The sequence below is a fragment of the Lottia gigantea genome (genome assembly GCF_000327385.1).
Source record: "Lottia gigantea unplaced genomic scaffold LOTGIsca_2, whole genome shotgun sequence".
Classification (NCBI taxonomy): Eukaryota; Metazoa; Mollusca; class Gastropoda; family Lottiidae; genus Lottia; species Lottia gigantea.
Genome location: NW_008708400.1, coordinates 210,185 through 235,821, shown reverse-complemented (window position 1 = coordinate 235,821; position 25,637 = coordinate 210,185). Strand labels below are relative to the sequence as shown.

Genomic DNA, 25,637 nt, shown 5'->3' with positions numbered 1-25,637 from the left:
TTTGGTTTCTCGGCTGTGTGCGAGTCTTTTTAAGCAAGATTCCCTTAAAAGTCGCGATTAACTTAATAGAAATTATAAACCTTGGAACTTGGAAATAGACATAGTCTGGATCATCCAGAATTAAACTAAACACATGAGTAGTTATCGGGATATGAACTGCAACGGTGGGTTCGTTTTGCCGCATTGCCCAACATGCCGCATCGTGCCCAACTGCACAAAAAACGACTTGTTAAACGAAACTAAAGGTTTCTAATCCGGAATGGCCATTTGTTTCACATGAAACGAAATATTTTAATCTGTTTTATTTATAATTTGGACCTGTTAGGGAAATCGAAACTATAATCTTATGGTAATATCTGGAATAAAATGAATACCAAGTACAAACGATCAGAACCGTAATACAAAATACATAAATCCATAAAATGAAACAAGACAAGTTCAATAAATAAAATATTGGTCATAACTTGCAAGAGTTATGTCCTTCTACGTCTAGCCTATAACGTCACCCACGTGCTAGAAAAAATGGTAACTGAAATGTCTGAAAGTAAAAATCTTCTGAATAGTAAATCTGAATTATCAAGCGAGGAGAAGTTTGAAATTCTCGTATTCGATGTGCTCTATAATTCGGCAGTGGCTCAACCCCCACTGATTCCAGATAAGTCCCAGATTGTCCTGGTAGACAAGGTAGAAGCTGGGGTTGATTGGCTCCACACTTCCGTCGGCAGTTGGAGACAAAAATAGACGAACCTGCGATTGTTTAGAAAAAATGTTCAGATGGATCCACAGGAAAATAAGTATTGCTGAATCTAAAACCGTGATCGGTGAGGGTTATATTTTGAAAACTCAGTATTGTCATAGCGAAGAGTATGCCTCTGTAAAAAGGCACAGTACGAAAGTCTTGAAACTATAGTTTCGATTTCCCTAACAGGTCCGAATTATAACTAAAAAGAAAATCGATGCGGGACAACAGATTGAAATATTTCGTTTCATGTGAAACAAATGGCCATTCCGGATTTTATAAGAAAACTGTAGTTTCGTTTTACAAGTCGTTTTGTGCAGATGGGCACGATGCGGCAAGTTGGGCAATGCGGCAAAACGAACCCACCGAAACTGCAAAGCTACATGAGAAAACAAATTTTCCCTCATCCCCTCCACACACACATCCCTAATCATCATAAAAAAGCCACTAAAATTATAATGATAGGTTCCACTATTTGGATGATATATTACCACTAGAAGTAAGAAGTTAATTAAAATTCGTACAATTAGAAATAAGTCACGTACCTTATATGGATTTGGCCTATAACGTTCAATAAAAGTCGAAGTCCAGAAAATCAATGTTCACGAACAGAATACATCCAGGTTATAGCATCAATGGAATAAGACTAGATCTAACGACTTTCTTTCACCTGTAAATCCCACTGATTCTAGGAGAATATGAGATAAAATTGTTCATGAGATAATAATGTTATAACGTGGGTAGAAATTATAGCTATAGTTGTAATGGCACCACCCAAAATAACTATCTTAGACATGCAATAAGAATGTTAGCTACCGTACATCGCTAGAGCAAGTCAACTGACAGGCATATATATTAAAGAAGAAAAAGCACCTAATACATTTTGATTTATGTCAACCAAAACAATTTTTTTAATCTTGAATCAAAAATAAAACAAAGCAAAATTTAAAAAAATGAAGTAGGCCTTATATGGATTTGCAGCCACACTCACCATATAATTATGCGATCGGGAAATAATTAGGGGTAATAGAATGTGAGACTTTGTCTTGAGAATAGAATTCTTACTATTCAAAGGGATAATTACTATAAAAGTCGAAATGGCATCTTCATGTCCAATTTGCCAAATGACCGATTTGACGTGAGGCGATGTGACTGACTATTTCATAGTGCGCTTGCGCGATAAATGTAAATAATGGCGTTTCCGGTTGCTGTCGGCGGCAGAGAAGCGAAAATGAAAAATTGAAAAAAATAAAGAATGCATTTGTCCATTTTAGGAACATGGTTCTAGAATTGGATGAGTGGTAGTAAACACTAGGAATGGTATGATAAGAATTGTTAAATGTTCAACAGACACTAAGTTCTGATGTTTTCGGGAATAAAAGCTTGAAGATAAAAAAGAAAGGTGGGGGGGGACTTTGTTGTTTTTACATAGTGCTATATTATCTTGGTCCATTCGTACGTATGGTACAGTTGTTAGGTATGATAGTATATATATATATGATACTCTGCATGTTATATGGGTCATAATTAGTCCACATTGTTTGTACTTACATTATGTAACTACTCAGCAGATAATCAATGACAATGATGTGGAAAACATTTTTCCTACTTTCCAGATTCGCATTGCAGCATTGAATGAAAGTTCTTCTGATGGAAGTGACTCGAGCTCATCAGAAGCTCTTACTAAAGAGGCAAAGGTATGTATTTGTTGATTTCCCTTATGTTTTATGTGACCTCCATCTTTAATTTTAAGCTTAAGCCTGGCAGATCTGCTGTTATTGTAAAGTTGTATCATTATTATGCTTATGCTGTATTAACCTACAAGTTATGGATTTTGGTTTTAAATGTATCTTTTCTTTACAGGAAGCTGAAGTATTTGGATGGTACAATAAAGCTTTGGTTTTACAGAGACAAGGAAACATATTTGATTCTGAGTCAACATTTCTTCAGATTATAGATCATCCTTTTCTTGATGAGGTAAAGATATTACTTTCAGTTCAATCACCTTTTTAGGCCCACTTTGTCAAATGCCACACTTTTAAATTTGTATCCATGTGCTGCATAATTGAATTATTCAGCCATTCTTATGCATAATTGTTACTCAAATGTTAATGTGAAACTTATTTATTATTATTTAAAATTTGTGCCTTAGTTGATTTGTGTTACAGGCTAAAGAACTGATAGAAAATGAAGTTGAAGGAGCTATACATCCAGGTCTTGCCCTCTTGTACTCAGTTCATAAAAATCTGGCAGGTATCGCTTTAAGTAGACAAGATGAGAAAACAGCCTTACAACATTATTTAGAGGTAACCAATCTTTTATATACTCTCCATTCTGGTTTAAAAATTATCTCATCTTTCTTATTTGCTTTGAAGGTGGCAAGTCATTGCCAGTGGGGTACATTTTTAAGAAATTTCAAAAATGTGATTTTTAGAGCTTCTGCCCATATCTTAACCCAAGCAGAGACCCTCCCCCTCCCCATTAAATCAATCTGCTCCCTTTTTGAATGCCCCGATTATACATGTTACAAGTTTGGTGAGACATATAGAAATGAAGATTCCTGTGTTTCAATTTCATTTGTATTCAATATGATATGATGTGATTTGTATCACTATTTCAGGCTGTTAAGATAGATGAAAGTGAAGTGACAGTATGGTTTAAGATTGGTAAAATAGCCGTTAATGAACATAATTACTCATTAGCTAAATTAGCTTTTGAACAGGTTAGTTATCAATATATGAAATACCCAGAGTAAGAGCGGCAAACTTGGTCTGAATAAAAGAAGTCATCAGAAATCTCAATATTGTATTGGCAATCTTACTTCAGATCCCAGTGTTTGATAATGATATGATAAGTTTGTAACTTAATAATATTTTCTTATATACATGTAGTTATATTTTAGACATCTTTCTAGTTATTTTATGACAAGTATCCATCAGAAATCTTAGTAAAATTAACAATTATTTTACAGTTTCTTTATGACTGATATATTGAAGCAATGATATATGATTCTTTGTATTGTAATATTCTTATAAATGATATGTTTTAATCATTTCAGGGATTGGTGTGTAATCCTAACCACTGGCCATGTCTAGATAGAATTGTAACTATAACTTATGCTTATAATAACATGTGGAGTAAGTAGCATTATTTTTAAGATATTTGCAAAATTTTGAGCAACTTTTCCCGATTTTCTAATCTAATAAAATACTTTGTCAATTACAAGATATTTGTTCAAATTATATAGAACAATATTTACATATTTATAATGTAGCTTTAGCTTAGCTTATCAGTAGATGCAAATAACTAATTTTTTATCTTTTTCTTATTTGAAAATCTGAAACAAGACTTGACTTACCATGCAATATTCAACACAACAGAATTTATATTTGTGGTATTTTTCAGATTGTTTAGAATATATAGCTAAAAGTCTAGAGTTAGATTCTAGTTATGGCAAGGGATTAGCTATAAGAGATCAGATATTTAAGGAACAACCAGAGTTAAAGTCTATGTCCAAGCGACTATTCTCTTTATGGTAAATATTACTTGTTCATAATCAATTCAGATTTTGAAATATTCCTTTAGGACCGGTAGTATATTATATGTATCTTAGATGTGGATAATATTGTTCCGTTGCTAAAGGACTATGGAAATGACTAAAAAGCAACCAAATTGCTACTGCTTTTATTTGAAAATTTGTCATAGACAAAATTAATATCCCTCTATGTCATGATGAAAATGAGGATTGATGTAAAATAAAACATGAATTTGTGGTCAATGGGAGATATTTAGTATTATTTTGAAGCTATCCAACAGAATCACTTAAATTTATTGAATTATAATTTGTTATTTTAGTGATCCTGTTGTTGAACGTAACAAATGTGAGAAGAAGGAAGCTGAAGAGGTAATGTAATATGATTGTTTTTATAGTTATTTCAAATTTACAAGATATTTCCTTTTTTAAAAAAATTTTTTTTTTCTTTTTCTTCCAAGTATATCAATGAAATAGGAGCTATTGTTTATGAGATGTTTTATATTTCTAGTATATCAAGGAAGCTATAAATATAAGAGATAAAAGGCGAGAATTAGCTAAACCTCAGCCCCCTCCAGTTATTAAGCTACCAGAAAAAATAGATAAGTACACGTAAGTTAATAGTTTCTCTTTGTTCAATAATGTTTTGGAAACAAATTATGTTTAGACGTTCATTATATTATTACAGTTGGAAATAAAAGAGAAAGTTTGAAAATTTAACCTCTATTTTGGCAAAATCTGTCTTATTGCAATGTAATGACATTGCTGGTTTCATTAGCCCAATAAAGTGAATAAATTATCATGAAAGTAATAAATTTCATTTTGGGTTTGTATTTTTTTTTATTTTAGTTGGAAGAGAGTTGGAGAATGTTTGGTATCACTGATTAATTATGCGTTGGAACCAAATCGTTCTGTAGTAAGTAATATTTCATAGGTGTCCTGTGTGTCTTGGATTTGGGAATAAGGTCTAGGATATATGGTAGAAAGCATCTTCAGATTTGCAAAGAGGTTAACATGAAATTACTTCAAGTCTTGTAGATTGTTGTACATTGCTTGGTTTGGGCAGGCTGAATTATATTTTTTATCAGGGTAAAGCTAATATGTTGTTAGTCGTGGATATATAAAATTGCGGTGGCTCAGCTACTCACTCCCTCTCTAGCTCTCATAATTAGGTTTTTGAAAACTGTATTTATCTAAATTTTAGAGTTTGTGTCTGCCTATTGATATGAGTGATTATGAGAATGTTCTAGAACAGCCAATGGAAACAGATGTCCCTAAAAAAGAGGTTTCTGACAAAGAAGACACCAAGATGGAGTCTAATACTATTAAACAGGACAAGGTAGAAAGTGCTTGCTCAGTGACTTCCAAAGCAGATGCTGAAAATAAATCTTTGGAAACAAAAGAACCGAAAGATATTGAAAAGCCTGGACCAGATGAAACTACTGCAATAGAAACCAAGCCGGATCTTGATACGAGTTTTACTGAATCCAGTCAAGACTCTGATGCAGAAATGACAGAGTTAACAGAACAGAGTAGCAGTGAAAGTGTGGTGATTTTAGATCTCGAACAGGATGTAGACAGCCAGAAATCAGCCAACACAGTTAGTAATGGTCCAGCAGCAGAAGTCAAAACATCTTCTTCTGACAGTCAGGTTTCTTCTTCCACAAATGTTGTTGCTACCAGTCTTCCATCATCACAATTAACAGAGGCTGGGACCACAAGTCAAGTAACAACAGTTGACAGTGAAGCAGCAGATAGCCAGTCATCTCAGAAAATTGAAACAGATGATCCAATGTCATCTCAAGTTAAAATATCCAGTAGTCAATCCTCGTTCAAAGAAGACAGCAAAGTATCTTCACAAATGGAAAGTCAACCTGTTTCCCAGGTATCAGATGTAGAGATGACAGCTTCCAATATTCTTGCTCAGGTAGCAGCAAAAGTAGCAGCTGATTCATCAGTAACAACACCTGCAGATTCTCAACAGTCATCACAGATGTCTACCACACAAGAATCATCTAATACCCAAACAACAAACCAAGACAATGTAGACTCAGACTGTGTTGTGGTAGAGGTGTCCACTGAAAATCAATCAATATTTCCCAAGGCAGCTGAAAAGACAGATGCAGAAATCTCCTCATCTGCAAATAAAAGCAGCTCCCAGCAAAAACCAAAGACCAGTAGTATATTGGCTAATATGATTGTTGGTGATTTCCTTCCTGCAGAAGATGTTGTTCAGGATTTTGATTATGGAAGTAAGATTTTTTTTTAGTGATGATACATTCACATTTTATTTCACCCACTTAAATTTTTTATTTGTGTTTGGAAATAAACCTTCAATGTAACTGTTTGAGATATTTTCTATGGGTATTTTCAGTTATTCTATTTATGAGATAAGTGACTTGAATCACTTGATGACATCATTAATAATGTTTTTCAAATTTTATCAATATGAATTAATCATAAAGCTTTGTTGACATGGTTTGATTTTATTTTAAACAAAAAAATATTCCTGATATCAAATTACATCCATGCTGAAAGAAATGCCAAAGTTCTAGTATTTAAATTAGATTTTTATATTGTAGGTTTGTTTAAAGATAATGAAGCTAAACCTGGTACCCCAACCTCCCGGAATGATCTGAATAAAAAACGTAAAAGGTTATATTTAGATGATAGATATGGTAATAAAAGACGATCTGCTAGAGTAAGTTATAGTTAATATAGAATTAACCCATCTCTTATATTGTACATTATTTGGTATCTAAATATATTCCAGCACAATTTGTCATTTCATTAAGCTTTGACAAAATTTTGTGATATTGGAATGGTGCATAAAGAAGCTATAGGTATCCCTGATACACATACAATGGGCTTGGAACCTTTAATAACCCTTGGCTCCTGTCAAATTTGCTGTATTATATTAATTATAACAGGTAAAACATACCAAAGATCAAAAACAAGAAGAAAGTGTCAACTTTCAGGAATTGTTACAGAAATTTTTACCATCAAGTTTAGTGTAAGTTACTATACATTACATAACATTAACATCATCATCTTTACTTTATGTCACTTTGAGTCTTGGAATATAATTTTTTTGCAACCATTGTTAAAAGGGTTTATCTTTCTACACAAGGTATCAAATTTGAAGATATCTGCATGAGATAGAGGAAATCGCAAAGCTCAAAGAATTTTGTCAAGTTATATTTTTTTCTTTATTCTTATCCATGACTCTTGACATTTATTGAAATGTAGATTGGATAATCTAGGCACTATAAATTATATTGAAATAGAAATTGATAACTAATTTTTCTCAATCTTTTAGTAACACTTTTGTACACTATGATAGTAGAATAAAGAAAAGCTTAAAAGCTTGAATCGAATTTTTTTTTTTTCAGTCAAAATGATGAAGAAGATGATGAAGAAATGAGAAGTGATGAAACTGAATCAGAACAAGAAACAAATAAAAAAGGTTAGTATTTGTTCATATCACAGACAATTTCAATAGGTTTGGGTATTATTGAATCTAATGGATATTACAAAATCTCTTATTAATATATCACAATATATGAATTCATAGCCATTTTTATTTCAAAATACATTATCAACTATTACTGGTCAACTATGGATATTAGCAAAACCTACGGCAAATAACTTCATAATATTATATATGACAAAAATTGCGACATTTTGGTGTTTATAAATAAGAACATTTTGATAAGGATATAAATTCCTGTACTGTTATTTATTGCAATGTCAGTATATATTGCCTTGCTCTATCATTCAATAACATAAGATAATCAATATAGCAGCTTATTTAATAATTTTGTTACAACCCGATGTAATAGGATTGAGTAAATATATTTATCTTTATTAGCTGATTGGGGACTGACAGTTCTTACTTGTTAAACTGAATTATATTTCTAGATGTTGTAGTAAAAACTGAAGATGTAGAATATTTAAAAACAACAGAAGATAAAGATGTTAGAGAATTTATAAAATCTTGTATTAAAAATGGTGGTATTGTTCATCTCTGTATAAAATATCTAATAACTCTGGCTCATCAAGACCATAAAATATGGTAAGTCAGGGTCGTAAGAAGGTCATTGAATTAGGAGTAGGGGCTGAGACTCCTCCTGTGGTAGGGTTCTCCTCCAGGAAACTGCAAATGAGGGTTTAGTGGCATGCATCTGAGGCCATTCAGGACATTATTCTTGTTGATGCATTAAAGGGACAGATGCTCCATTTTGAGGTGTTGATTTGAGTCTTGAAAATATGTTAATAGTCTTCAGAGGTATTTGAAATTCATGGGAATTTTACTCACTATGTATGTCTTTTCTATATATCACAGACTATCTTTTTGAATTGAAAATTGAATAAATTTTAACATTCAAATGCAGACACACATGGATGAAGGCTAAAATTTTGACGGTGAGATGTGAACACTGTATATGATTGGCTTAGCTAAAAAATTGTGTTTCTGAGAATAAAGTATGATTGGTCATAAAGAATGGCGCATCTATCCCTTTAAATGGTCAGATTATGACAACCTTTTGTTTAGTGAGCCAGAGTCTTACTCAGTAACATATACAATGTATTTGATAACAAACTTTTGATTTTATTTTATTCTATGAATTTTTTCATTGTATTTGTAGGCAAGAAGAAGTACATAAATCATTTCTAGATGTATTTAAAACTTTAAGACCAATCACATCTTTTCCTGATCTCTTCAGGTAGGAATTATTTTCATATTTACATTTTCAACTCTACCAGCCACCGATGGTGAACCTGAGCTGTTATCCAAGTATAATGTAGTTGTTTCAGTTTCAGAGTTCTCCTGTCCATTTAAGGGTTTAAATCTAAATAAATCAATCTATATATGTGTTGTATATTTCAGTGAAAGTATACCCATAGACATGAAGTATGATTTTTCAAAAGTAAGTACTGATTGAAAGTATTGTGACTCATTGAGTTATTGTGACTCATTCCTCATTCACTTACTCATAGGTTTGAAACAGTACCTTTTAATATCAGTTCCAGACTTTCTCCAAGAAAGTAACAATTCTCAATATTCCATTCAGTAGTAATAGTTAGTCAGAGGCCAAATAACCACAGGAAAGCGAAATGACCATAGGAAGACCAAATGACAATAGGAAGGCCAAATGACTATAGCAAAGCCAAATGACAATAAGAAGACCAAATGACAATAGGAACACCAAATGACAATAAGAAGGGCAAATGACAATAAGCTGGACAAATTAACATGGGAAGGTCAATTGACAATATGAAGGCTAAAGTACAATAGAATTTGAATAGCATGACTGTATTATATTGTAGATTGGTCTAGTGGGATGCGAATTACTCTTAGATGAATATGTTAGAATTAATGGCTCATTGGAAAAGGATGTGTTATCTAGGTAAGTTCATTTTGAACTATTCCTTTGTAAATCGTGGCCCCTAAAGCAGGCATTTATCTTTACCCTATTATCCATACCCATTTACATCTAGGTCGATTGAATGTATTAGGAAAAATGACTTATTTAAGGTTACCAGATTTTTCAAAAGCTGACCAAGATTAGAAACCACAACCACCATTTGTTAAGAAAATGATGTCATGTTTCCAGTGTTCCTACAGATTGGGTTTCTGAAGGAAATGTTGGTTCAAATTCTTCATTTGATTTCTAATGAAGCAAAACAAAAATATATAAGAGTTTAAGGAGAAAAGCTTGGACTAAATTGTATTTATCCGCAATTGAAAGCTAAAAAGACAAATTTCCTTTTTTTGGACACTGCCATATAGAAAAGACAATAATAGAAGTAGGAAATATGAGATATTTTGGGAGTAATTATGCGATTTTTATACATTTCTAGTACTTCTGAAGACTACTCACATATATTCAAGACTCAAATTTACCCTCCAAAATGGCGTATCTGCCCATTTAAAGTGCATTTATGAAAAATTCAATAGATGCATTTACTGAAAATACTGATATTGAAATATGGTAAAAGGCTTTGAAATATAAATGTCTGTTGTTCTATATAGAGATGAAATAGAAGATATATTCAGTAGATATTTAAGAGAAGATTTATGGTATATTTTATTCTGTATTGGATTTCCCACTGTAATTCAAGATAGTCCTTCCTACTGTATAAGAGGTTAGAGTTTTCATAATTCAAGATGGTCCTTCTTATTGTATTAGAGGTGAGAGTTTTCATAAATCAAGATAGTCCTTCTTATTGTATTAGAGGTGAGAGTTTTCATAATTCAAGATAGTCCTTCTTATTGTATTAGAGGTGAGAGTTTTCATATTTCAAGATAGTCCTTCCTACTGTATAAGAGGTGAGAGTTTTCATAATTCTTGATGGTCCTTCCTACTGTATCTGATGTGAGAGTTTTCATAATTCAAGATAGTCCTTCCTACTGTATCTGAGGTGAGAGTCTTCATAATTCAAGATAGTCCTTCTTATTGTATTAGAGGTGAGAGTTTTCATGTAATTTTTATGGACTAAAATGACATGTTAGAGTATGGTGTGCGGGTTTCAATGGCTTCACTAAATGTTTTAAGAAAGACAGAAAGAAATAACCATATTTTACAGCCTAGGTTTTTTAGGATCTGCCAAATTTAATTTCTTATGACACATCATGCTGAAATTTTGAGCCGTTCTGAAAGATGTTCAAGAACTGGATTGTCGCCTCAAGATTCCCAGGAGAGTGTCACAATATTTTTGGGCATCTTTACGTGCCATGTTATGTAAAATTAATAATCTTATTTTTTAGTACATTGGTTACGAGGAAGATTTTATCTATTACAAGGTGATATTGAACAGGCTGTTGTTTGTTTTGAACAGGTAATTCAACGATACTTTCATTTGCATGTATATGTCAAACAAATGATGGACGTGGGTCCTAATTTCAGTCTGCATGTTAAAGTCTTGAATAAGTCATCTTTTCTAGTTATTTGAGAATTATACCCACCTGAAAATGGATATGGATAATCAGGGAAAGATGTATGTGATAGTTATGTGTCTTTTTGGCATCTTTTTTACCTATCTTTGTTCCATAAACATTTACTATTGGCTTATTATTTTTCACCCAGGTAAATAGTAAAATGTATGTTGAATATCAAGTATAAGAATTGCACAAAATTGATGTAGTAAGAAGTACATTTAATCCAAGGGAAATAATTGTGTTTATATTTCTAGGTTTTATATTATCTTAAAGAACTAGAAGAGAAAGAGTCCAAGTTATTTATTAAACTACAAAATTGTCATTCTGATCAGCTCATTACACCAGGTAGGCCTGTACTGAACATGTTTAGAGTTAATATATATAATTCATAAGTTTAAATGATTTTTATACAGGCCAATCAATACACTTCTACATACAGTTTGTTTTGTAATTACGAACACACACTTCTGAGTATTATATCAGTATGTATGAAAAAGGTCATTGGTTACAAATTATTGATAAGGGTGTGTGGTTTACGTTCACAAGATAAAAGCTACATTTTTAATCTGATTAAGATGTGGATAAATGAGAAATCGGTCTTGAAATTCTATAATTACTGCTAGTACCTTTTTGGCTCATCCTGTTTGATACTCAGGACTATTTTCTCTTTTACAGAAAAAGTTACTAATAGAAAAGACAATGTACAGAGAAGTCATTCATTAGGTCAAACACAGAAACTATTTGAATCTGAATCATATGATAAAGTTATAGATACCTTATTAAAGACATTTGAAGAGTCTCGTAATAAGGTTCCACAATCTTCTGTAGCTCCCAGTGAAAGACATAGTCAAATCAAACTTTTACAGAAAGCTTTATTTAAAGATGGAGATATGCAGGTAAGAGCATCAGACATTACTTCAGTGTTAAGATAGTAAATCTTCAATTGTTGTCTGTCTATTTTCTAATTAACCCAGACCGAAATTTGTATCAATGGTTGGCAGATGACAAGTTAACGTTCACTTCCAGCGAAAGCTGATATAGCAAACTAGGTAGTTGTTGGTTGGTAGTCGTAGTAGTTGGTAGTTGGGTTGGTTCAAATTGGATGATGCTGTGTTGTTGGTTTGGTTGTTGATACTTCATAAGATCTCGTAATCTCGCGGTGAGACTTGTCCCTGGGGGGTGTGATCTTCTTCATTCTTCCAAACTTGTTCTGATAATGCTAATCCTTGTTGATTGGTAGTGGAATGGTAGTCATTGGTTTGGTTTGGTTTTGTTAGATAATCTGATAACTGTTGGAAAACTGGAAGACCTGAACAAAAATTAACCTTGAAGGTAGCAGACTGAAATTTGTATGACTGGAGACTGGTATATATGTTGAATTTCAAAGAATCTCATTGGTCTAGAACTCAATTTTCTTCCAATCATAATCAATATGCTAATTGACCTTGAAGGTCAGGTTTTACAGTCTCATTTTAGAAAATTAAGGCTTAATTTTTTTTTACTTAATTTTTGCCTCTATTGATTCTCAGATCATTCTTGTGCCCAATAAAATAATTGATTTGATAATAATTCTGTATAAATCATTTTGTAGAAATGTATTTTATGGGGTGAAGTCTGTTATAGTGAGGCATTACATTATTATCGTAAAGCAGCTACCCCAACACAACGTGAAGAATGGGCCAAAACTATGGTGGAAGTTCTTAACTCTTTAAATAAGTAATTATATTTGAGTATATTTATTGTATTTTCAACTAGTTACACTGTATATTTGTCACAATCAATCAATGAATTCAGTTTTAGCTACCTTTAGAAATTTCATATGAAAGACTGACATCAGGTGTGCCTACGAGTAGATCGAATATCATCAATTTGCACCATTCCAATTATCAATCAGATATTTGTCTCTTGCAACTCCACTAAAAGTAAGTATTTTATGATGTCAGTATTGCAAAAGTTCTTTTTGTATTTTAGGATCGTGCAAAAGTGACATTATAAAACACAAAGTTTACGAGGAATTGCAAGAACCACAGACGTGTGATTGAAAATCAGTTTAGAAGACCTCTTTACTTTCCATTTAACAGTCATATTTTCATTTTTTAAAGGGCATTTGAAAAAGATGTAACTGCTAGTAAAGGTTTACCATCCTTCAATAAAATAAGATTTAGTGAGAATTTAATCAAGATTATAGAGACAATGATGGATGTTTCACCCAATGTTACTGAGATGCCAGTAGGAACTGTCATACCATGGTTATTGTTATATAGACTTATACACCAGTAAGTATGTCTTTACATCCTCTATGTTGGCTTGTTATGGTTTTGATATTAAGGGTTTGTCAGTTTAAAGATTTCAATTATATATATGATCATCAGGATTGATGTGTTTTTAAATTCCAAGGCCTAGGGTTAAAGTGGTCGTTTGGACCAATAAACTTCTATATTTTGGAAATATAAGCAATTAGAATTTGTTTAAAAAGATAGGAGAAATTGGAAAAGCACAACCTCATTTCCAAACAGATGTATTCTTCAAAGTTATTGACAAGTAAATTATGACATTTTGCATGCATTTTCCTCAAAAAGACTAATTCTCCTGAACTTAAACTTGGCTGTTTATTATTATTTGTAGTGAAGAGGTGAAGCTACATTCTATGATAGCTAGTCAATCTAAAGATCAAGCTGATGTTTTAGAAGGAGCTATAAGTACTTCTTTAATGTTGTTAAGTGTTGCTCATGAATATCTAGGAAGGTAAGTTCACCTTAGTGTTTATTCTTATATAAATTTAGGTATTTTGTGGTTCAAACCCTCAAGTATCCTATTTAGAGCACTTAAGCATGTGACACACGTCATATTTGAAGCTTTTTGTTCATATTATTTAACAGTAAGACAGTTTATTTGTATTGGGTAAGATATTATGACATGACATGACATAAGTCAGTTGTCTGAAGATCGCATTGCGCGAAACTCATAGTAACAACAACATGTTCTTTTAGGTTCTGTTTTAATATTTCTGTATTATATATTAGATATTTGCTAAATCTTGTGTTATTTTGATATAAACTAGTAGTGTAAATATGTTTCAATTGTGTATGTGCTTCAGGTGGTTCACCTTCAGAAAGCTCCAATAAATGAACAAGTATTCACTGAAGAAAATAATTCATATGAACAAGGAATTAAAACAATCTTTATCTTTTATATCTATTCAGACATTCATGGTGTACGAAGAATAATGGTGCAGTATTATTATTATTTCTTAAAGTATTACGTAAAGAAAGAAACAAGAGTAAATTGTCAGCCAGTTTAAAAGAAGAGTTAGATGTGGCTTTTGAACAATGCATTTACTGTCTTTACGGTCATCCTAATAAAAAATCCAAAAGTAGAAGATTGCACGATCACAATTCACCTCCAGTATGTAGTTAAATTCTGTTTATTTTGGGTTAAGGATGGATGTAGCTCATTGTTAATATATAAAAACTTGTGAAATCACATCCTAGAGATCTGTTTTCAGACTAACAGATAACTTGAATCCATATACCTTTGTTTATGGTTTTAGATTTGATCCAAAAGTTTAATGTATCCTATATTAAAAGTTGAAAATAAAATCTGTACAACTACAAGCAAGACAATTTCATCAATCAAAAATTTTAAAGTAGTGGCTCCTCCAAAGAGAAGTACCATCAGGTGTTTGATTTTGATTTTGAACTTAATTCTTTTACAGATCTCTCTGACATGGACAAGAGCTCAAGCAGTATTTGAATATTATAAACCCTCAACTGTACCAGAGTTTGATAGTTATAAAACTAGTACAGTATCAACAGAGGTAAATAGTCTCTGATATTATTTGTGAAATTGTTTATTTTCACTCAAGGATGAACACTTTCAAAAATGGTTATTATTGAAGAGTCAATCCAACATCTGGTTTGTCTACAATCAGATAAAGAAATATTTTTGTATTTTAGCTTTTTGTATTTTAACTTTTTTGCTATAATCCCTACAAAATGAAAAAAATGTGTTTATTATTATATTGATTATTCTAGCTGGAAGGATTATTAAGAAGGGTTTTTGTATTAGTACCAGAAGAATTAGGAGGAGGTATGGTAATTTACTGAATATATGTTATAATTTATGTGGAAAATTCACAAATGATTTACGCCTTGTCATAGATTTTAGGGATGTGACTAATTATTTTGTACATTAAAACATTGGTTTAGATTTTAAAATGAAAATAAAATGAATTTTTATGATTGGACTAATGAAGACAGGCAATGCCACTCGGTGTGCAATGAAGAAAATTTTGTTTGGTACATAAGCATTAGCCCAATTTCTTTTATGTGCACTGTCTATAGCATACTGGGCCCCTGTTGTCCCATCCGAACCATTGAACACTTTTTCCACGTTAGCCAGTGTCAGGTTAATACCAAATGCAAGGTATTATCTAGATTTATATTGGTATCGAACACTGGACTCACTGAGCCAGGGTTTGGATGTCAGCACTGTGATTTATATTATAGCTGGTAAAGTTGATACTGTAGTTAAATATATAGATGGAGATGTTAATACACCACCAAGTTTTGAAACTGACAAGTAAGTAATTATATTCATTATATTGATATTGTTTAGAGTATTATGTAAAGTTCAGAGCTGCTCCCTTTCCTGAATGAATAAATCTGATATTGAAGTTTTTTGCAAGAAATAATACCACTTATATATTTTGATCATTGAAATAGCAGCTATTTAACTCAGTTTCTTAATAACTTTAAGGGATTGTAAAGATAATTTTTTGAATTTTGTATGTGTATCAGGGACACTAACAACATTCCAATTTTTAGTCAGTGGTTCCTGCAATTCCACAAAAAATAAATGTTTCATGATTTGACTAATTGCAAAATGTGCTTGTATCACATAAGAACCTTCACAATTAGTGATGTCATCAAACACTTAGTTTTATTGAAATGGTGCAAATTGATGTTATCAGCGTCCCTGAAACACATAAAAAATTTAGAAATGGTGTGATAAGTGATACTGGTCATATAACATACTCTTTGTGGTTTGTGAATCAACTATAATAATAAAATTTATTTCAGTCTGGTGTTAAAAGAACTCTATTATTTGTTAGCTGATTATTATTTCAAAAACAAGGAAACTTCGTAAGTTATCATGCTTTTAAAACTTCAAATATATTTAATGATGAGTACTTGTGAATTGATGATGAAAAATTTGATTAAAAAAAAAGAAGAATAATAACTAAAGCAAAGATATGTTTATTATCATCAAACCAAAATTTCATTAATGTTTTTATATTTCAGGAAAGCTATCCGATTTTATCAATGTGATTTGTGTGTAAATCCAAAGAGATTAGATTCTTGGGCTGGAACAGCTTTAGCTAGGATGAGTCAACTAGAACAAAAGCTGAATTCGGTAAATTTCCTGTTTTCCTGTTTTTAATATCAAAATAGGATTAAGGGAAACATTCATTCATGAATTGTATGACTCCATACATACAAGATTCCTTGCATTAGATTTAGCTTCCATAGCTCACAAAAGGAGCAAATTAATTGGAAAGTTGAGTGTTTTGTGTTGTTGTAATTGTAAGCATGTGATTGATCTACAAAGCAATAATTTAATTTCTTTTATGATGTTTCAGATGGAATTAAAACTGGACATGCCAATCCACAAAAAAGCAATTGCTGCTTTAAGATGTTTCAAGAGAGCTGTAGAGATTAATGATACAACTAGAACATTGTGGATAGAATACGGTTCATTAGCTTATCAACTTCACTCTCATTCTTCACGTCAGCTAAAACTGGTAGGTAATCCTAGATTGTATTTGACTCAATAATTTCAGCCTGGCTAATAATTTCATTTCATACTGATAAGTCTTCAAAGTGCGTTAACCCTTGTTTTATTTGCTTCAAATATCTAGTTTATGTGACATCAAGATTGTGTCTTTGTTCTCAGCGTTACTATTTGTTGTTTTCACAAAAAGGATAAGGCACTCTGATTTTATGTAGATTTTAGGTAGTTGAAATAACTCTAATCTCTATGATCAATTTAACCTTTATATTTGATATTCTGCTTTGAAAAAGCTGTTTTTAAAGTCACTTTTTCTAAATTAGATTTTGCAATTGGATTTTGGCAATTTATTGAAAAATGTACAATATGTTCAAGAGATTTATTGACAAATTATATGACTCTTAAAAATGTTGGATTTTTGTTATATAGCAATATTTCAGGGGTTTCTTCTACCTATGTTTTGTTATATTTTTAATCACAAAATGAGATAAATTGGTATTTATAACCATTATAAAATTCTGTTACATAGACTGATGTGTTAAATATATTTGCATTGGACTTTTAAGCCTTCCTTTAAAAATGGTATACCACTTCAAAGACCATGAGGTAAAACCATTTCACATTTTTCCATTCATTTATACTTATAGAAGGACTGGTTCTCATTAGATCAAGAATTACTGCAGATTGTCAATGATATGAAACCAGAGATGTTACAGATAGCTAGAAATTGTTACTGGAAAGCCAGTGAATGTGAAGCCGACGGTAGTGAAGAAGAGTGGTTACATCACTATATGATGGGAAAGATCAAAGAGAAGAAAAGAGCCCATCCTAAAGATTATTTAGAACACTATAGACAGGTAGAGTAATATTGAATATATATATCTTGTCCTATTACCTTCCAGCTACCTTTTCAGAATGATAATACAACCCATGGTTAACCTTCACTTGGATCGTATTAACCATAGTCCTAGTAATGATATTGTAATAACTAATATTGTTATTAACTATCAAGACTATAACAAAGAAACATACAACATTTTCATATTATAGTAAAATCCAATATCTTAAATAATAATATGATAATAATGTATTCTACATTGAGGAAAACCAAACTTTGTTTTAAAAGGGTAAATTAAAAATGGAGAGTACTAATTGTTAATTAAGCAGTTTGACCTAGTTTTGATGTTTGGCTTTATAATAGCTTGGTAATATTTGTTGAATCCTTTAGAATACATAGGAGACATATTTCTCTACAATTAGGTGTTTAATTTTACTCAGATCCATACATACAGCCTCCAAAAAGCAGAAGGTTACGTAAACTTTATAAATGGTTTTTTTTGGTAAAATTTTCAGATATGTTAAGGGATACATTTCTGTAGATTTTGGTTTATAGTTTTCACAAATTTGAAAAAAAAAAAAAATTCAACCATCAAAAGAAGCAGAATGCACCTTTAAACAGTTTTGTAAGAAACAGGTATCTGAAGTTTACTTGAGCAATCTGTTGTGTTTCAGGCAGCAATATACTTACATGAAGATGAAGCAGTTTATCCTAAGAAAATAGTGTTTTCTCACAGTCCACCCCATCTTGCTATAGAAGCTTTGGAGGTGTTTTATAGACTTCATGCCACCATACTAAAACATCTTATTAGAGATGATGGGACACATGACTATAAATTATTTGAAGAATACATCACTGAAGCAGCCAACAGTCCTTTTGCTAAAGGGCGAGAAAAAAGACAGGAAAGGTAATTATCCAGTGCTTGTCTTTAATTTCGGGGAAGGTAGTGTTTTTTTTTTTATTTTTTATGGATGATTATTGATTGATCAGTGAAATCAAGAGAAAACTAACTTATGCTGATCAAAGCTCTATTCCGAGGATCACAGTCATACAACCTTAGTCTACCATCTTGAATAAAACTCAGATTTCCCAGATCAGTTCATGAAACTATTTGGTTTTCTTTCAGAAGAGAATCGACAAATGAAGACAGTTCCTCAAATTCTGCTTACTGCTTCTCAAAACAGAAACCAGTTTATCATATGACACCTCAAGACCATACTTACTCTAAACTAATGAGTAGTTCCTCAGGTTCTGATACAGATAATAATAGCTCTTCTTTGGTTGAGAACCCTGGTTCTAACAAAGCAGGTAAAGAGAGTACAGAGTCTGTTGAGAAACCAATCAAATTAGAAAAGCAGACCACAGAACCGTTTGTGCCTTCTGCTGCATTTGATGGTGCTGAAGGAGCAGGTTCAGAACAACCTGAGAAAATGGACACCAGTGACAATCAATTTACTAAAGAAGTCGGTGGAATGAGTATGGAAACTGCCAAAGAAGCACCAAGTTTTTACTCAGAAATGAGTCCAAAATCTGAAACTACTGTTACTGACAAGACAGAAAAGGAGAATATTAGTGCAAAACCTGACACAGACAAATCTGAAAATCCCAAAATGGATAACTCTAAATCTGACAATATTAATGTGGACAACTCTAAATCAGAAAATTCAAATGTGGATGATTGTAAAGCAGAAAATTCAAATGTGGATGACTCTAAATCTGAAAATCAAAATGTTTTTGTCTCTGAATGTAAAAAGTCTGCCCCAAAAGGGGACAACTCTAAATCTGAAAATTCAAACAAAGATGAAACACAATGTGAAAGTGCTGCAGCTTCAAAAACTGAGGAAGACATGGTCATTGACCTGACTGAAAGTGATGAGGATCTTTCAAAGAAAACATGTCTCTATCCTGATCAAAGAGTAGATTTAAAAACGCATTCCAATACTCCAAAGACTGATTCTGAAAGGAAAATTCAGGATAAACCAAAAGATGATGCAGAAGCTCAAGTAGTTGATCCTGAAGTAAAACGGAAAGAACTAATATCAAGTTGTATGAAAACATTAAATATGTGTTTATCCAGATTTCCTAATCATTATAAATCAGTTTACAGATTAGCATATGCGTATACTTACTCTAAAAATCACAAGGTTTGTACAATCTCTTTTCATCAATACAAATTTATTACTGTGAATGTTTCAACATAAGGAATAGAATATCTAGATATCAAATGTGATATCAATATGTAATGACCCCTGGTATAATTTTCGTAGAAACTTAAAGGGATTGTTAAGATGATTTCTAAATTTGTTATGCTTATCGGCGACACTGATAGCTTCAATTTGCACCATTTCACGTGTGTGGTTCCTGTAATTTCACTAAAACTAAGTGATTTATGACGTCACATAATGTATCACATAAGACGTTTGCGGGGGTGACGTCATAAATCACTTAGTTTTAGTAGAATTGATAGAACCACAGACGTCTGATTGCAAATTGGAATGGAGCAGATTGATACTTCTTTACAATACCTATTATTGAAAATTGTGATGTTCACAGACTTCATCGTAAGTGATTTAAAGGTTTTACAATCTCTTTTAAGTCCAAAGAAAAGTAAGTTGTATAATATTAGCCATGAGAAGCTTGAGTTTAATAAATCTTAAGTCTCATTAAGCAAGCAGTTTGATTCAAATCATTCTTCAATTTCAGAATCTACAGTTTGCCAGAGATCTGTTATTAGGAACCAACCATTGGCAGAAAACAGATCATATGTCATCTCCAGGATTATTTCATGAGAGGAAAACAGCAAATTTCTTTCAGGTATGTTTGAGATATGAAAAGATTCTCAAGAATTACTCATTCTACATGAAAATCTTTTAACTCCTTTTATTTTGTCTAAAAAAACTGCTTGAAAGCACATTGATTGGGTGGACCAACCTGTTTATATCTATTTGGATAACAATGCTCCCTTCCTATCTTCCCATTGACAATTCTTTAAAGCTATTTTTAGTCCTCAAATTGGTGAAAATAACTGATACATCCAAATCACAGTCCATCAGAAGTCAAAAGTCCTCAATTGAACAAAATCTAGTTTGTTGCTTGCTTGAATAAATCTTATATCAGATATTTGGTTTCTTTGGCAGGTTGATTAATTTGGGCAATAAGTGCTTACTGTATCTGCATTCACCTTGTTTAATCCAATTTTTATCCATATTTGAGTTTTTGCATGGCAATCTGATTGCTTTTGATGACTTATAGATTGTGATAACCATATCCCCATTGGTACATATTACAGGGTATATGGAAAATACCAGTACAAGAAATAGATAGAGCTGGTAGTTTTGCTAGTCATATGAATAAAGCTATATGTTTGTTGTTAGATATATTAAAAGAATTAAATGACAATAGAATGCTGTATAATGTACATGTTCAACTACTTAGAGTTCCAGATTCTGGCAAGTAAGAAACTTGTAAACTCATCTGACTTTTTCAGCAAGGTTATTTTATTTGCCATCCATTGAATTTTGATCCAAGAGCAATATTTTGGATGAGTTCGAATCTGATCACCATTAAATAAATATTGAATTACTGCCCTTGATTTACTGGAAGTATGTAAACCTTGGCTTGTGAACATGACAGAGACCAAAGTTGTTTTCAGGTCAAATTTGTTGTGTAGATATTCACATAATGTTGGAATTTACTAAGAATTTATTGGGTGAGTGGGCTTATCTCAATTGGCAACTGGTAGTTATTTAAATGTAAGCAAACCTGACTTTAGATTTTATTTTTGAAAAGTGATAGGCTACCAATACATAAATAAGTAGACATAAAACTTTTATAGGAAATTTCTGCGAGATAGTGAAAGAATCTATTTATGGAAACAAGCCTATAAAAATACAATCGATGTCCTAATGAATAAATGTGATCAGTTAGACAAGGAGAACAATGAAGAAAAGAGATTGTCATTTTTAATGGATGTTTATAAAGTTTGGCATCATGGTGTACATAAGATAAACAAACTCACAGAATTGACCAATAAATTGTTCATAAGAACTTATAGATTGGCCAGGAGAGATAAGGTATGTCTTAAGAGCTGTACAAATCTACTGATTTCATGCAAGAAGACCTTCATTTTGTCTGAAAACTGGAGACCGTTGAGGGTTTTCTAAAACCAGAGTAGAAGTTCAGCCATTCTCTGTATTTATTAAATCCTTCCAGACACTTGACATGACAGCGAGGGCAAGCATTTTGGCTGAACTAGAAGAAAAGTAACTCTTGTTAAGATGCACTGATCCAGACCACAATATGACAATATACATTCTAATAATTTCAACTAGTAGGTTATTATTATGATAAATGCACTAATCATAAAAATACATGGCACATGAAAACAACTTGATAATTTTTTTTTTCAAGGTTGACAACAATATAGCAGTTATAGAACAAGCTAGTAAATTTTGTCAACAGAGACAAAATCAAACTAAATTACCTCAGGTATGGTATGCTCTTTTACTTTCTATTTTATTTTATAAGCAAATGATCTTATTGCATGCATATTGTTTCTCATTATGTCCAAAGCTTGCCTAAGATTTTTCAATTTCCAGTTCCCCTGAGTAATCAAAGGTCAAAGATCTTAGATTGTCATTTGGATAGTGTTGGTACAGGCAGGTCAAATTTATAGAAAAATAAAATTATTCTGATATCCTGAATGAATTCCGCCATTGTGCTTTGTATGTCAGTGCCCATCTTCACTAGCCTAAATGACCCATTCACAAATAACTCTTGTTCATTTCAGAAGCGGCAGACTGTAAATTTTTGAAAGTATCAAGAAATCACTTTTAAAAAAGTTTGATGCGCATGTTCTTATTAACCAAGTATTCAAAGTCTAAGTTTTCCTTCAGAATACTGTATATAGAATATTATTTGTCTTTCAGATCCCTCACAGACCTGCGCTTACCTTATTTAAACCACAAGAAAGTCAGTCAGACTCTTCCTTATTTTCCCCATCCAAATCAGACAAAGAGAGCATATTCTTCTCACCACCACCCAAGAGAGTATCAGGACTGAGCACCTGTAGCTCTCCTGTACCCAACTCACCTTCTACACCAAGCCTGTCTAGCAGTAGATATATTGCTACACCAGAAACACCAACTGGTAGTTACTTATCTTCACCTGTCAGTTCCAAAAGTCTTTTAGCATCAAATCTTGGAAAATCGGATACATCTAATGTGAAACCACAATCACATGCTACAGGACAGCTTATGTCGTCTAAAACTACAGAGCAAGGGGATAAAGGTAAATCTGATGGTACTTCTAAATCAGCTTTAAAGATTGCTGAACCAATGAAGAATATATTGATGCAGGCAGTAACTAATGTTAAAAAGGATGTCAAACCATCGTCAACAGCTGTTGCCCCTACCAAAAGCCTCCCACTGTTTTCAACAAAGCAAAGCACTGCTTCAGTTGAGCCATCACAGAAGTTCATGGTTTCAAAAGGGACTGTGTCTTTGCTGAATCAATCTCTGGCACATGCTGCTACTACAGCCAAGGCTCAAAACAAACCAATCCCAAAACAAATCCCAATTCAGGCTTCTAAGAAAACAAGCCAAGTAGCACAGCACCAGCCTAATAAATCTTCAGGAAGTATCTCAAATGTAAGAAGAACCTCAAATCAGTCGAGTTCTCAAGCTAGATCTCCCGTGGAAGAAGTCGAAACATTAATTGAAGCTCCTGTTGATGCAGGAGATGATTTTTTGATCATGTCCAATCCTGATGAATTGATCCAATCTTTTCTTGGTTATCATAACTTATAAGAAGTTATCATCTTCATAATGACAATCATGTTTGTAATTGATGAATTGAATAATTGATAAAATGGCAAATCTAGATAATTAGTTGTGTGTTTATTCTATTCTGCACTCACCGTCCACGTGATCTGGCAACATTCATCTGAAAATCTTGCTCTGTCAAATGTTGATTCTGTTGCGTCAGATTACGCCTGGAAATGACACAGCGTAATACGCCGCGTTGTCCATATGAGCGTAGGCCATAGGCGAAGACACACATGCTTGAGAGGAAAACAACATGGCGGATGAATCAGACATTGAAGTCCAAGCACTTTATATCTATACAATAAACGGCGACAACCTGAAAAAAGAAGTCGCTGGGTCCTCGTTTTGGGATATTGGGAATATCACCACTTGGTGAGGCAACTATGGTGTAAGTTTTTGCCCACATTATAATGGCGTAATGTACAGGAATACTGTTGTATATTTGTGGCACTGGGTGGGTCCAACGATTAAATAGGCTTACTGTTACTGACCAAGTTATTGCAAGAACAAGCCCGTAGCCGGACTTGATTGTTCGGAGAGGAAAGTAATATATAAAGAGTGGAAATGATGTTTAGATGCAGGAACTGAATTGGCCGGTTGTCTGAATTTTTGCAGGGAGGCAATCCATTTTTTGGGGGGTGGGGTAGGATGGGTGGATTCAATCGATCAAGGATCTGGAAGGAGTAGATAGGAAAAGGCTGGAATCCCCTTATTAAGACGATTGTATTCCTTTAATTCTACTATTTTCCTCTATATTAACCATCTTCTCTTCAGAAATAATTGTATGACTAGAGAAGCGACAAGATCTGCTATAATTAGTCTATGATTATGGATGAGGCGACGTGATTTACTTTAATAGAATGATTGACGTTCGATCTTTAATCTTCCACTTCCATTCAGACTATTTAAAGAAACGGGCACTTAAAACTTACTTAATAGTAAAATATAAAAGGTCGATCAAAAGGTTCACAGAAGGCTGTTTTCAAAAGTTCGGAATATCGGAAATTAGTTGGGATTTTCATATTAAAGGGAATGTAAAGAGGTTTTCTGTGGCACTGAATTGCAAGAACCACAGACGTCGGAATGAAAATTGGAATGGTGCAAATTGATCAGTGTCCCTGATACACATAAAAAGTTTAGAAAACCTCTTTACAATCCCTTTAAGATTGGCGTGGACATCATCATTTTAATCTTAACATGGCACTCTGGAAAGAACAATATTCTTCTGAGAGTTTGATTGAAACCAGGTGTTACTATATATTTATCTACCTCTTAGGATAAACCCATCCTGTAACCTCTCGACAGTCTTCTGTTCCAGTAGAACTTTAACGGAGGACCTTTTTGGAAATATATTTCTCTGAAAAAATCGGACATCTCTTAACAGATATTATTCTCCGAATTTGACATGCCCTCTTATCCTTTGTGAACCGTTTCTCTGATTTTATGGTTTCCTGTTTTTCCATTTTGATCTTCTTTACATGAACGTTGTCTTTGTCTGAAGTAGTACACCTATTGATTGTTCACATACAACAAAGAAAGTTTTATTGCGTAGGCCAACTTATAAAAAATTGTTTCGTAACAGAAGTGATTATAAACAAATTACGCCTGAATAAATGTGATTGACATTGGTTCCTTTAAGTACATCTTGAATTTCTTGTCCTTTCAATCGATTCAATGATATTCCATATTGATTAATTCTGAAGCCAGATTTTTCTTGTCTCAATCATGCTACGCATTATTTCTTTCAGTCTAAATTGATCGGGTATTGGGCTAGCAATCTATTTTACCTCGTTAATTTAAATCTGGAAAGTTTTTCGAAAATGTGTCTTGCCATTTACCAGGATAATTGATTGAAGTAAATGTTTTCAAAGTTGCAGTTATTTAAGTTAACACGTTTCCTAAAATAAGTTTTATTAAGTGATGACTATCGTAAGATCTCAAAAGATAATACAGCGTTATTTGGAAACGTT

At 32.6% G+C, this 25,637-nt stretch overlaps 1 protein-coding gene across 1 annotated transcript; it reads left to right on the top strand.

Annotated features, from left to right (window-relative positions):
- Positions 1 to 522: 522 nt before the first annotated feature.
- Positions 523 to 23,649, top strand: LOTGIDRAFT_152594 (hypothetical protein; the record flags this gene model as incomplete). The annotated part of the gene is made up of 40 exons (XM_009053123.1): positions 523 to 684; positions 2,356 to 2,436; positions 2,603 to 2,716; positions 2,908 to 3,045; positions 3,360 to 3,461; positions 3,798 to 3,876; positions 4,145 to 4,274; positions 4,595 to 4,643; positions 4,783 to 4,883; positions 5,121 to 5,187; positions 5,476 to 6,523; positions 6,854 to 6,972; positions 7,202 to 7,284; positions 7,664 to 7,737; positions 8,193 to 8,346; positions 8,921 to 8,998; positions 9,163 to 9,202; positions 9,603 to 9,682; positions 10,309 to 10,421; positions 11,044 to 11,114; positions 11,469 to 11,559; positions 11,890 to 12,110; positions 12,806 to 12,930; positions 13,317 to 13,490; positions 13,840 to 13,959; positions 14,418 to 14,619; positions 14,930 to 15,031; positions 15,249 to 15,303; positions 15,723 to 15,795; positions 16,296 to 16,358; positions 16,518 to 16,629; positions 16,856 to 17,017; positions 17,652 to 17,861; positions 18,517 to 18,749; positions 18,969 to 19,986; positions 20,546 to 20,656; positions 21,132 to 21,295; positions 21,678 to 21,915; positions 22,253 to 22,330; positions 22,771 to 23,649. The coding sequence occupies 40 exons, from the start codon at positions 523 to 525 to the stop codon at positions 23,647 to 23,649; spliced, it is 7,314 nt and encodes a 2,437-aa protein (XP_009051371.1).
- Between the last annotated feature and the right edge of the window lie 1,988 nt (positions 23,650 to 25,637).